This window comes from Artemia franciscana, chromosome 17 (genome assembly GCF_032884065.1).
Source record: "Artemia franciscana chromosome 17, ASM3288406v1, whole genome shotgun sequence".
Lineage (NCBI taxonomy): Eukaryota > Metazoa > Arthropoda > Branchiopoda > Anostraca > Artemiidae > Artemia > Artemia franciscana.
This window is the reverse complement of record NC_088879.1, coordinates 20,024,895-20,040,393: the sequence shown is the minus strand read 5'-3', so window position 1 is coordinate 20,040,393 and position 15,499 is coordinate 20,024,895. Positions and strand designations below refer to the sequence as shown.

At 33.4% G+C, this 15,499-nt stretch overlaps 1 protein-coding gene across 1 annotated transcript in view; it reads right to left on the bottom strand.

The window, feature by feature from the left end:
* Nucleotides 1-1,561: 1,561 nt before the first annotated feature.
* Nucleotides 1,562-15,499, bottom strand: part of LOC136037973 (diacylglycerol kinase 1-like) — a 229,362-nt gene continuing 215,424 nt past the window's right edge. The window contains exon 18 of the mRNA XM_065720864.1: nt 1,562-1,690. Within this exon, the coding sequence (XP_065576936.1) occupies nt 1,598-1,690 (93 nt within the window). The 3' untranslated portion in view covers nt 1,562-1,597. The remainder of the gene's footprint in view (nt 1,691-15,499) is intronic.

Genomic DNA, 15,499 nt, shown 5'->3' with positions numbered 1-15,499 from the left:
AATTTTCTTTTTAACATAGGATTATTGATATATAATTTTATAATAATAATAATGATAATAATAATAAGTGGGAGTCAGCATCTATTATTTTGTTTATCTGTGGATTGGTCTTTGAACACCTCCAACTAGTAGGTTTCTTTCTGGGCTCGTCTAATATAGAGCGCTTTAAAAGAGGTTATATTTATAATTTAAAGTATACATATTTCCAAGAAAATACTTGTAAAAATACAACAGTCAGGTAGTTTTGAAATATTTCTCCAAGATCCTATTTATAAGCAGATCTAGGAAAAGAGCCATTGCTACGCTGCTAAAAAAAGAAAAAAAAAATGGGCTGAATTTATAAAAAATTATGATGTAAATTTATCGTCATAACTTTATTAGATGAATAACATGGCAGCCACATCCTAAAACGGCGCATCTGCACCTTTTCTCCGTTTTGAGTTAAGGATGGCTTTTTGCGTTGTTTTTTTTTTACGCTGAAACGATTGACATATACTGGGTCTCTGTATCTCTTTAGGTTATATGGATTGCCCCACCGCTTTTACAGGGGCCTGCTATTCACCTGAATGGTTCAGCTATTTCATCTGACCTTCCCAATCAAAAACAGTGTATCTCACGGGCCAATCAAAATACTCGAAAATAATCATAAGCCCAACACAGTATATCGGAAAGACTTATCACGGGCCCAGATTTCTGCTGAAACTATCACCTGTGCTATCACCGTTGTCAATGTTTGCCAATGACGCAGTATTGAAAACAGCTATTTTTTAAAAGCTGTTTTGGCTAGAGATGTCTGAATGTGACTCCAGTTCCTACCTTGTTAAAGAAATTTATGAGCCAGTTCATTAACTTTTTGATTGAAAGTACCATTCCAAAAAAATGAGAGGGGAGTTTTTTCTATACTGTTTCTCATGGTGTAAAACGGTTTATCTCAATGAAACTTCCTAACCGCATTTTAGGAACAACGCATATACAAAAAACCCATTTTCTTGAGAATTTGCCCGTTATCAGTAAATCAATAGCTCTACGCATACTAGCGTGAAAAACTGGTCGGGAAGTATTATTTATTCACACTTACTTAGAAGGGTGGTAAGTCCGACCTTCACAGACACACGCAGTTTTGTAAGTGAAAAATTAATCTCCTTTTTGAAGCAATGTAAAAAGCAGCCATTTCTAAGAAAACCTGATAGAATTTAGCCAAAAAAAGAAAAAAAAACCAAGAAAGATCTTGTAAACAAAGGCTTAGACACGAGGAAAAACCAGTTTTAGGGCAGCGATCATTTTAGTTCTGAAAAGAAAATAATCATGAGAGCTCAAAGCACTCTAAATTTTTAAAAGCATGGCTTGAACTACTATTAAAGAGCGAATCTGTATGTTTGTATATTTGTAAGATCTTTGTGCCATTTGTGAGAGCGGTATAGGTTTTTTCTCCGGGCAGAAGGTCGGTTTCACACGAAATGGGATCATCCTCAGTTCAATATTAATAATTTTATCAATACGCATATTACAAAAAAAGAAGTGTGAAACTTGCATTGTGCGCTAAGTAAAGAAAACATTGGTATAAAATAGCGAGATCATCTGTTAAACATATGAAAATTCACTTAGCACCAAAAAATCTAAAAATACTTCTAGCTTTAGGAGGGGGCGGAGACATTAGCATGGGCACTTGATTCTTGTGTGTAATTTGGATCTGAAAATAAAGAAAAAGATATCAATATTTCTCCATTCATTGGTGAACCATCGAAATTTGCAAGGACAATGCATCAAAGAAGATGATAGATATTCTAAATTTCTTTGACATGAGAAATATCTATTTTCAAAAAAAAATCCAGAAAAGTTTATAAAACAAACTTGTTTGAAACAAAATCTTTTAAATAACAACTCAGACTCTTTAGAACCCAAAAGCACCCAGAGAAAATTTTTGTAGGAACAAAAAGCCTGTGAAGTGGTCGGCAGGATAGGGCGGAAAACTTTTTTGTTTCAAAAGATTGTAATCTTTTGAAATTTTGCATGATTTTATGCTTTTATACATAATTGAGTTTTCAGCAAGAAGGAGAAGGGAACAGATAACCTGATCTGGCTCCTGTCCTTCAGCTTGTAAGAAGCTCTTCACCTCTGAAGAAGTAGAGGAGTAAGTAAAGGTTACCATGACCTTTACTAGGGGTTTGAGATCCCTACCCCCTCTCCCCGACTTGAACTTAGCAATTGCATCCCAGCCTCGAAAGAGCTATGTCAGATTGTCTTCCACAATTGCATCCCAAGGGAGATATCGAAGGTAAAGAGATTCCAGCACGCAAAGACGAGAAACGAAAAGTACGCAAAGAGGACAGACTCGAGCACAAGGCAGAATATAATTAATTCAAGACTTCAGGTAATTTACTCTAAATTAATCCTATAGATATATATCAAGTTTAGATAGATATATCTAAACTTGAATCTCAGACAGAACAATATTACTGTATCAGTCTTTTGATATCTCCTAACATCGTAAATCTTTCAGTGCATTCAGAACAAACCAGTATTTAACATAGTTAAGCTATGGATATAGTCAAATATAGACACATTTTCGAAAAATAGTTTCTGGGACCACACTGGCTAATCATGAAATAACAAGAAATGGCAAAGAAGAGAAAACGAGGAAAGTAACAGCAAAGAAAAAAAAATATGCAAATATTTCGGTCAAGACCTCTGCTTGACCGTCCTCAGTGAAGAACAATACCGATAAAAATATAAAAAAACTAAGCCTAAAAAAAAATGCAAAACTAAAATAAAATGACCCTTTCAGAGTAACAGAGATACTCTGGACGGGTCATCTTATTTTAGTTTTATGTTTGTCTTGTATTTTAGTTTTGTCTTCTTCACGATTTTGGTTTTGGCATTTTTGGCGATGTGGGGCTGGTCAGCACAGAAAGGCCGGGCTTTTTTTCAGGCCAGATAATCCCAGGATGCCAATTTTTCCCCAAAAAATATGGAGCCGTCTTAGAAAAAAAATACATGCATAAATTTACAGTTATTGCTCATTTAACGATATATATATATGTATATATATATATATATATATATATATATATATATATATATATATATATATATATATATATATATATATATATATATATATATATATATATATATATATATATATATATATATATATATATATATATATATATATATATATATATGTATATATATATATATATATATATATATATATATATATATATATATATATATATATATATATATATATATATATATATATATATATATATATATATATATATATATATATATATATATATATATATATATATATATATATATATATATATATGTATATATATATATATATATATATATATATATATATATATATATATATTATATATATATATATATATATATATATATATATATATATATATATATATATATATATATATATATATATATATATATATATATATATATATATACTAGTTGTTGGGGTGGCGCTTCGCGCCACCCCTACACCTAGTTGGCGGGGCACTTCGCGCCCCCCAAGCCCCCCCGCGCGCGTAAGTCGTTACGCGCCATATTAGTTATGCGCCATTGTAGTTGTGTCCCTGTGTCCCACCTGTGAATAGAAATATATATATATATATATATATATATATATATATATATATATATATATATATATATATATATATATATATATATATATATATATATATATATATATATATATATATATATATATATATATATATATATATATATATATATATATATATATATATATATATATATTGTCTAAGCATATAAATAGATTGTCAGGTTTACTGACTCTTGAACATGCAACATATAATTGTCCATGGGAAAAATAATGCTTATTCAGATCTATACCTCATTATTCGAATGATGTGTCCCTGTGTCCCGGTCGTCATTTATATTCCCTGTGTCCCGGTCGTCATTTGTGTCCCGGTGTCCCGGTCTGTAATTTCTATTCGAACAATCCCTGTGTCCCGGTCGTCATTTAAATATCTCGCCTGTGCCCCCGGCGTCCCCGTTGTAGTTGTGTCCCTGTGTCCCGGTCGTCATTTATATTCCCTGTGTCTCGGTCGTCATTTGTGTCCGGGTTTCCCAGTCTGTAATTTCTCTTTGAGGTTGCTGGTCGTCATTTATATTCCCTGTGTCCCGGTCGTCATTTGTGTCCCGGTATGTAGTTTCATCAGTTGAGAAACATGACGTCAGTCGACAAACAACTTCATGACGCATACAGCTCAATCCTTAAAATGACGTCAGCAGACAAACATGACGTCAGTCGACACACAAACATGACGTCACTTGACAGACACACACACACACACACACACACACACACACACACACACACACACACACACACACACACACACACACACACACACACACACACACACACACACACACACACACACACACACACACACACACACACACACACACACACACACACACACACACACACACACACACACACACACACACACACACACACACACACACACACACACAGACAACTTTTATATATATATATATATATATATATATATCTATATATATAAAAATAAGTTGTCTGTGGATGGATGGATGGATGGATGTGTCAGGTGACGTCACCTGAAAAAAACTGGATCAGGTGACGTCAAAACTGAAAAAACTAAAAAAAAGGCAAAAACTACAAAAAAAACTAAAAACTAATAAAAAAAATAAAAAAGCTAAAAAACTAAAAAAACTATAAAGGTAAAAACCAATAAAAAACTAAAAAAAAAAACTGAAAAAACTAAAAAAAGGCAAAAACTACAAAAAAAACTAAAAACTAATAAAAAAAGTAAAAAAGCTAAAAAACTAAAAAAACTAAAAAAAGGTAAAAAACTAAAAAAAATAAAAAATAAAAAAACTAAAAAAAAGGAAAAAACTGAAAAATAAGCTAAAATAAAGGTAAAAACCAATAAAAAACTAAAAAAAAAAGGAAAAAACTAATAAATGACGACACTCAAAGAGAAAAAAAAGGCAAAAACTACAAAAAAAACTAAAAACTAATAAAAAAATATCTATATATATAAAAATAAGTTGTCTGTGGATGGATGGATGGATGTGTCAGGTGACGTCACCTGAAAAAACTGGATCAGGTGACGTCAAAACTGAAAAAAACTAAAAAAAGGCAAAAACTACAAAAAAAACTAAAAACTAATAAAAAAAAATAAAAAAGCTAAAAAACTAAAAAAACTATAAAGGTAAAAACCAATAAAAAACTAAAAAAAAAACTGAAAAAACTAAAAAAAGGCAAAAACTACAAAAAAAACTAAAAACTAATAAAAAAAGTAAAAAAGCTAAAAAACTAAAAAAACTAAAAAAAGGTAAAAAACTAAAAAAAATAAAAAATAAAAAAAACTAAAAAAAAGGAAAAAACTGAAAAATAAGCTAAAATAAAGGTAAAAACCAATAAAAAACTAAAAAAAAAGGAAAAAACTAATAAATGACGACACTCAAAGAGAAAAAAAAGGCAAAAACTACAAAAAAAAACTAAAAACTAATAAAAAAATATCTATATATATAAAAATAAGTTGTCTGTGGATGGATGGATGGATGTGTCAGGTGACGTCACCTGAAAAAACTGGATCAGGTGACGTCAAAACTGAAAAAACTAAAAAAAGGCAAAAACTACAAAAAAAACTAAAAACTAATAAAAAAAATAAAAAAGCTAAAAAACTAAAAAAACTATAAAGGTAAAAACCAATAAAAAACTAAAAAAAAAAACTGAAAAAACTAAAAAAAGGCAAAAACTATAAAAAAAACTAAAAACTAATAAAAAAAGTAAAAAAGCTAAAAAACTAAAAAAAACTAAAAAAAGGTAAAAAACTAAAAAAAATAAAAAATAAAAAAAACTAAAAAAAAGGAAAAAACTGAAAAATAAGCTAAAATAAAGGTAAAAACCAATAAAAAACTAAAAAAAAAGGAAAAAACTAATAAATGACGACACTCAAAGAGAAAAAAAAGGCAAAAAGTACAAAAAAAAACTAAAAACTAATAAAAAAAATAAAAAAGCTAAAAAACTAAAAAAACTAAAAAAAGGCAAAAACTACAAAAAAAACTAAAAACTAATAAAAAAGCTAAAAAACTAAAAAAACTAAAAAAAAGGCAAAAACTACAAAAAAACTAAAAACTAATAAAAAAAATAAAAAAGCTAAAAAACTAAAAAAAACTAAAAAAACTAAAAAAAGGTAAAAAACTAAAAAAACTAAAAACTAAAAAAAACTAAAAAAGGTAAAAACTAAAAGAACTAAAAAAGAAAAAAATAAATGACGACACTCAAAGAGAAAGCGACCAGGACAAAAGGAATGTTCGATTAGCAATCAACAAAGCACCGGGACACAGGGAGTATAAATGACGACCCGGGGGAAACAGGGGGATATAAATGACGACCGGGACAAAAAAACTAAAAAGAAAAAAAAACTAATAAAAAAACTAAAAAATCTAAAAATCTAAATAAGCTAAAAAAGAAAAAAAAGGAAAAAAATAAAGGAGAAAAACAAAACTAAAAAACGAATGTATATACAGACCGGGACACCGGGATACAAATGACGACCGGGACCCGGGACACAGGGAATATAAATGACGACCGGGACACAGGGACACAACTCCGGTACACCGGGATACAAATGACGACCGGGACACAGGGAATATAAATGACGACCGGGACACAGGGACACAACTACAACGGGGACACCGGGGGAAACAGGGGGATATAAATGACGACCGGGACAAAAAAACTAAAAAGAAAAAAAAACTAAAAACTAATAAAAAAACTAAAAAATCTAAAAATCTAAATAAGCTAAAAAAGAAAAAAAAAGGAAAAAAATAAAGGAGAAAAACAAAACTAAAAAACGAATGTATATACAGACCGGGACACCGGGATACAAATGACGACCGGGACCCGGGACACAGGGAATATAAATGACGACCGGGACACAGGGACACAACTACAACGGGGACACCGGGGGAAACAGGGGGATGTAAATGACGACCGGGACACCGGGACAGGGAATGGTCGATTAGCAATCACCATCAACAAAGCTCAAGGGCAATCATTAGAATCATGAGGTATAGATCTGAATACAGATTGTTTTCCCATGGACCATTATATGTTGCATATTCAAGAGTCGGTAAACCTGACAATCTATTTATATGCAAAGACAATGGGACAGCAAAGAATGTTGTATATTCGCAAGTTTTACGTAGTTAAAACCATATATATATATCTATCTATATTCACAGGTGGGACATAGGGACACAACTACAATGGCGCGTAACTATTATGGCGCGTAACGACTTACGCGCGCGGGGGGGCTTGGGGGGGGCGCGAAGCGCCCCCACCAACTAGGTGTTGGGGTGGCGCGAAGCGCCACCCCAACAGCTAGTATATATATATATATATATATATATATATATATATACTAGCTGTTGGGGTGACGCTTCGCGCCACCCCAACACCTAGTTGGAGGGGGGCTTCGCCCTCCCCCGAAGCCCCCCCGCGCGCGCAAGTCGTTATGCGCCATTGTAGTTGTGCCCCTGTGTCCCACCTGTGAATATATATATATATATATCTATATATATAAAAATAAGTTGTCTGTCTGTGGATGGATGGATGGATGTGTCAGGTGACGTCACCTGAAAAACTGGATTAGGTGACGTCAAAACTGAAAAAACTAAAAAAGGCAAAAACTACAAAAAAAACTAAAAACTAATAAAAAAAATAAAAAAGCTAAAAAACTAAGAAAACTATAAAGGTAAAACCAATAAAAAACTAAAAAAAAAACTGAAAAAACTAAAAAAAGGCAAAAACTACAAAAAAAAACTAAAAACTAATAAAAAAGTAAAAAAGCTAAAAACTAAAAAAACTAAAAAACTAAAAAAGGTAAAAAACTAAAAAAATAAAAAATAAAAAAAAACTAAAAAAAAGGAAAAAACTGAAAAATAAGCTAAAATAAAGGTAAAAACCAATAAAAAACTAAAAAAAAAGGAAAAAACTAATAAATGACGACACTCAAAGAGAAAGCGACCAGGACAAAAGGAATGTTCGATTAGCAATCAACAAAGCACCGGGACACAGGGAGTATAAATGACGACCAGGACATAAGTAAAAAAAAAAAAAACTATCTATATATATAAAAATAAGTTGTCTGTGGATCTGTGGATCGTGGATCAGGTGACGTCACCTGAAAAAACTGGATCAGGTGACGTCAAAACTGAAAAAACTAAAAAAAGGCAAAAACTACAAAAAAAACTAAAAACTAATAAAAAAAATAAAAAAGCTAAAAAACTAAAAAAACTAAAAAAAGGCAAAAACTACAAAAAAACTAAAAACTAATAAAAAAGCTAAAAACTAAAAAAACTAAAAAAAGGCAAAAACTACAAAAAAACTAAAAACTAATAAAAAAAATAAAAAAGCTAAAAAACTAAAAAACTAAAAAAACTAAAAAAAGGTAAAAAACTAAAAAAAACTAAAAACTAAAAAAAACTAAAAAAGGTAAAAACTAAAAGAACTAAAAAAGAAAAAAATAAATGACGACACTCAAAGAGAAAGCGACCAGGACAAAAGGAATGTTCGATTAGCAATCAACAAAGCACCGGGACACAGGGAGTATAAATGACGACCAGGACACAAGTAAAAAAAAAAATTAACAAAACTAAAAAGAAGGTAAAAACTACAAAAAAACTAAAAAGAAAAAAAAACTAAAAACTAATAAAAAAACTAAAAATCTAAAAATCTAAATAAACTAAAAAAGAAAAAAAAGGAAAAAATAAAGGAGAAAAACAAAACTAAAAAACGAATGTATATACAGACCGGTACACCGGGATACAAATGACGACCGGGACACAGGGAATATAAATAACGACCGGGACACAGGGACACAACTACAACGGGGACACCGGGGGAAACAGGGGGATATAAATGACGACCGGGACAAAAAACTAAAAAGAAATAAAAACTAAAAACTAATAAAAAAAACTAAAAAATCTAAAAATCTAAATAAGCTAAAAAAGAAAAAAAAAGGAAAAAAATAAAGGAGAAAAACAAAACTAAAAAACGAATGTATATACAGACCGGGACACCGGGATACAAATGATGACCGGGACCCGGGACACAGGGAATATAAATGACGACCGGGACACAGGGACACAACTACAACGGGGACACCGGGGGAAACAGGGGGATGTAAATGACGACCGGGACACCGGGACAGGGAATGGTCGATTAGCAATCACCATCAACAAAGCTCAAGGGCAATCATTAGAATCATGAGGTATAGATCTGAATACAGATTGTTTTCCCATGGACCATTATATGTTGCATGTTCAAGAGTCGGTAAACCTGACAATCTATTTATATGCAAAGACAATGGGACAGCAAAGAATGTTGTATATTCGCAAGTTTTACGTAGTTAAAACCATATATATATATATATATCTATATTCACAGGTGGGACATAGGGACACAACTACAATGGCGCGTAACTATTATGGCGCGTAACGACTTACGCGCGCGGGGGGGCTTGGGGGGGGCGCGAAGCGCCCCACCAACTAGGTGTTGGGGTGGCGCGAAGCGCCACCCCAACAGCTAGTATATATATATATATATATATATATATATATATATATATATATATATATAGATATATATATATATATATATATATATATATATATATATATATATATATATATATATATATATATATATATATATATATATATATATATATATATATATATATATATATATATATATATTTTTAACTACGTAAAACTTGCGAATGTACAACATTCTTGGCTGTCCCATTGTCTGTGCATATATAGATTGTCAGGTTTACCGACTCTTGAACATGCAACATATAATTGTCCATGGGAAAAACAATCTGTATTCAGATCTATACCTCATTATTCTAATGATTGCCCTTGAGCTTTGTTGATGGTGATTGCTAATCGAACATTCCCTGTGTCCATGTCGTCATTTATATATCCCCCTGTGCCCCCGGCGTCCCCGTTGTTGTTGTTTCCCTGTGTCCCGGTCGTCATTTGTGTCCCGGTGTCCCAGTCTGTAATTTCTCTTTGAGTGTCGCGGTCGTCATTTATATTCCCTGTGTCCCGGTGTCCCGGTCGTCATTTGTGTCCCGATGTCCTGGTGTGTAATTTCGTCAATCAACAAACATGACGTCAGTCGACACACAAACATGACGTCACTCGACACACAGACAACTTATTTTATATATATAGATATATTTATCTATATATATAAAAATAAGTTGTCTGTGGATCTGTGGATCTGTGGATCAGGTGCATATGACGTCTGAATTATTTCACACTAATACAAAAGAAGAAAAAAAACTAAAAAAGCTAAAAAACTAAAAAAAACTAAAAAAAGGTAAAAAACTAAAAACTAAAAAAAAACTGAAAAACTAAAAAAAGGCAAAAACTACAAAAAAACTAAAAACTAATAAAAAAAACTAAAAAAGCTAAAAAACTGAAAAACTAAAAAAATATGAATAAAAATAAAAAAAACTAAAAAGATAAAAACTTCAAAAAAAAACTAAAAAGAAAAAAGAAAAAAACTAAAAAACCTAAAAAAGGTAAAAACCAATAAAAAAAACTAAAAAGAAAAAAGGGAAAAAATTAAAAATTTATTTCATCATATACCAATTCAAAAACGAATGTATACCGGGATGACGACCGGGACACAGGGAATATAAATGACGACCGGGACGCAGGGACACAACTACAACGGTGACGCCGGGGGCACAGGGGGGATATATAAATGACGACGGGGACACATGCAATGTTCGATTAGCAATCACCATCAACAAAGCTCAAGGGCAATCATTAGAATCATGTTCCCATGGACAATTATATGTTGCATGTTCAAGAGTCGGTATGCAATGGCACTCGACTTGCCGTAAAAAAAAACAATGGAAAACCTAATAGAGGCCACAATCCTGACAGGGCCTTTTGAGGGTGAGGCTGTTCTTATTCCTCGCATTCCCATGATTCCAACGGATCTGCATTTTCAATTTAAAAGATTGCAATTCCCAATTCGATTAGCATTTGCAATCACCATTAACAAAGCTCAAGGTCAATCATTAAAAAAATTACCAATAATACTTTTAAGAAATATCAACCCACCAAAGCTTTGCAATGGCACGCGACTTGCCGTGAAAAAAAACAATGGAAAACCTAATAGAGGCCACAATCTTGACAGGGCCTTATGAGGGTGAGGCTGTTCTTATTCCTCGCATTCCCATGATTCCAACGGATCTGCTTTTTCAATTTAAAAGATTGCAACACAGACAATGGGACAGCGAAGACTGTTGTATATTCACAAGTTTTACGTAGTTAATTTGTATTGTATCTATCTATCTATCTATCTATATAAAAACGAGTTGTGTGTATGCATGATTGTTTGTTTGTAAAAAGAGCGATTGCATATGACGTCATTATTAGTACATACGGCTTTGTATATGGACAGACAATGGGAAAGCCAAGAATGTTGTATATTTGCAATTTTTACGTAGTTTGAAACACATATATAAATCTATCTATATTCACAGGTGGGACACAGGGACACAACTACAATGACGCGTAACTAATATGGCGCGTAACGACTTACGCGCGCGGGGGGGCTTGGGGGGCGCGAAGCGCCACCCCAACAGCTAGTATATATATAAAAATAAGTTATTTGTCTGTCTGTCGACTGACGTCATGTTTTTGTGTCGACTGACGTCATGTTTGTCGACTGACGTCATTATAATGATTGAGCTGTATGTCGTCATGAAGTTGTTTGTCGTCTGACGTCATGTTTGTAGACTAACGAAACTACAGACCGGGACACCGGGACACAAATGAGGTGTTATGTCTGTTATAACGTAATAGAGGCAACAATCTTGACAGGGCCTTTTGAGGGGGAGGCTTTTCTTATTCCACGCATTCTCATGATTCCAATGGATCTTTCTTTTCAACCTAAAAGATTGCAATTCCCAATTTGATTAGCATATTTACTTTTCAGTCCAGAACCACTAAAGCTATTATGTAAATATCAAAATTATTTATGTTGTCTGAGCAATAATTTTTAGTTTTTATTTCAAAATAGAAAATTACATGAAAATTTTAGAATTATATCTATCTATATATATAAAAATAAGTTGTCTGTCTGTGGATCAAGTGACGTCATGTTTCTGTGTCGACTGGCGTCATGAAGTTAGTTGTCGTCATTTTTGCTATGACGGTGACGTCATTAAAGATATTTAAGACATATATGTTCACGTAGAAGTCTATTAATGTTTGAGTTTAAAATGACTGATGAACTTACAATGGCAAAAGCCGATGAAGATGCTCAAAGAGTCTATGCCAAAAAACTTGCTGCTGATAGAGAAAGTCAGAAAAGAAAGCGTGCCGAGGAATCAAAAGAACAGCAAGGAAACAGGCTTGAGGCTAAAGAACGCAAAACCGCGCAGTTAGATGAAGATCCACCTGGACAGCGAGAGTCAAAACATATCAAAACTGAAAATGATAGCGATGATGATTGGGTTTGGGATCTTGACTTGGATAAGGTCATCAATGCCTACCAGATTTTAGTTAAAAAAACAAAGGTTCGGCGATATGTATTTCATAGTGAAGCTGAAAAATAAAGAAGAAAAGAAAACTGAAAAAAGAAAAAATGTAAAAAACTAAAAAATGCTAAAAAGAAAAAACACTCAAAGAGAAATTACAGACCGGGACACAAATGACGACCGGGACAGAGGGAATATAAATAACGACCGGGACACTCAAGGAGAAATTACAGACTGGGATACCGGGACACAAATGACGACCGGGACAGAGGCAATATAAATGACGACCAGGACACAGGTATTAAGAATATCGTTCAAAGACAAATTTTTAATTGTAAGAAGACCGTTGAAAGAGAAATTTCTAATTGTAAAATAACTGAAGAACCTACAATGGCAACACCCGAGGAAGCTGCTCAAAACGAATGGATTCACGCCGAAGTAGCTGAGTTGGTAAAGCGTTATGTTTCAGGTTCTAGGTCCGAGAGGCTCCAGGTTTGAACCTTGGCTTTAGCATTAATACAAAAGAAGAAAAAAAACTAAAAAAGGTAAAAACTACAAAAAAACTAAAAAGAAAATATATATATACATATATATTTATATATATCATCTTTCCAAAAAAATAATAATTTAGTGCATCTGCTTAAAAACAGCAATCGAATTGATGCCTCCTGATACGCAACTATCAACAAAGTGGCAATCGTTGTGGTCGGTGATCAGTTCTTACCTCAAGATAATATTCTTTATAGGCGAAACAATCAGTTGACAAGAATTGCTTAAACTCATCGATGCTACGATGCCCTACAATATCCTGACGAATATAAATGACGCCCGGACACTCAAATAGAAATGACAGACTGGGACACCGGGACACAAATGACGACGGGGACACAGGGAATATAAATGACGACCCGGACACAGGGACATAACTACAACGGGGACGCCGGGGGGCACAGGGGGATATATAAATGACGACGGCAACAAAGGAAATGGTCGATTAGCAATCACCATCAACAAAGCTCAAGGGCAATCAATAGAATCATGAGGTATAGATCTGAATACGGATTGTTTTCCCATGGACCATTATGCGTTGCATGTTCAAGAGTCGGTAAACCTGACAATCTATTTATATGCACAGACGATGGGACAGCAAAGAATGTTGTATATTCGCAAGTTTTACGTAGTTAAAAACATATATATATATATATATATATATATATATATATATATATATATATATATATATATATATATATATATATATATATATATTATATATATATATATATATATATATATATATATATATATATTCAAAGGTGGGACATAGGGACACAACTACAATGGCGCGTAACTAATATGGCGCGTAACGACTTACGCGTGCGGGGGGGCTTGGGGGGGGGGGCGCAAAGCGCCCCCACCAACTAGATGTTGGGTTGGCGCGAAGCGCCACCCCAACAGCTAGTACATATATATATATATATACTAGCTGTACTCGACTAACACCTAGTTGGTGGGGGCGCTGCGCGCCCCAAAGCCCCCCCGCGCACGTAAGTCGTTACGCGCCATATTGGTTACACGTCATTGTAGTTGCGTCCCTGTGTCCCATCTGTGAATAGATATATATATATATATATATATATATATATATATATATATATATATATATATATATATATATATATATATATATATATTCACAGGTGGGACATAGGGACACAACTACAATGGCGCGTAACTAATATGGCGCGTAACGACTTACGCGCGCGGGGGGGCTTGGGGGTGCGCGAAGCGCCCCCACCAACTAGATGTTGGGGTGGCGCGAAGCGCCACCTCAACAGCTAGGACATATATATATATATTATATATATATATATATATATATATATACTAGCTGTACTCGACTAACACCTAGTTGGTGGGGGCCCCCCCCCAAGCCCCCCCGCGCACGTAAGTCGTTACGCGCCATATTGGTTACACGTCATTGTAGTTGCGTCCCTGTGTCCCATCTGTGAATATATATATATATATATATATATATATATATATATATATATATATATATATATATATATATATATATATATATATATATATATATAACTAAGTAAAAAATGCGAATATACAACATTCTTCGCTGTCCCATTATCTGTGCATATAATAGATTGTCAGGTTACTGACTCTTGAACATACAACATATAATTGTCCATGGGAAAAACAATCCGTATTCAGATCTATACCTCATTATTCTAATGATGTGTCCCTGTGTCCCGGTCGTCATTTATATTCCCTGTGTCCCGGTATCCCAGTTTATAATTTCTCTTTGAGTGTCCGGTCGTCATTTGTATTCCCTGTGTCCCGGTGTCCCGGTCGTCATTTGTGTCCCGGTCTGTAATTTCTATTCGAACAATCCCTGTTTCCCGGTCGTCATTTATATATCCCACCTGTGCCCCCGGCGTCCCCATTGTAGTTGTGTCCCTATGTCCCGGTCGTCATTTATATTCCCTGTGTCCCGGTCGTGATTTGTGTCCGGGTGTCCCAGTCTGTAATATCTCTTTGAGGTTCCCGGTCGTCATTTATATTCCCTGTGTCCCGGTCGTCATTTGTGTCTTGGTGTCCCGGTATGTAATTTCATTAGTTGACAAAAATGACGTCAGTCGACAAACAACTTCATGACGCACACAGCTCAATCCTTATAATGACGTCAGTCGACAAACACGACGTCACTCGACCACACACACACACACAAACACAGACAACTTATTTATATGTATATATATATATATATATATATATATATATATATATATATATATATATATATATATATATATATATCTCTATATATATAAAAATAAGTTGTCTGTCTGTGT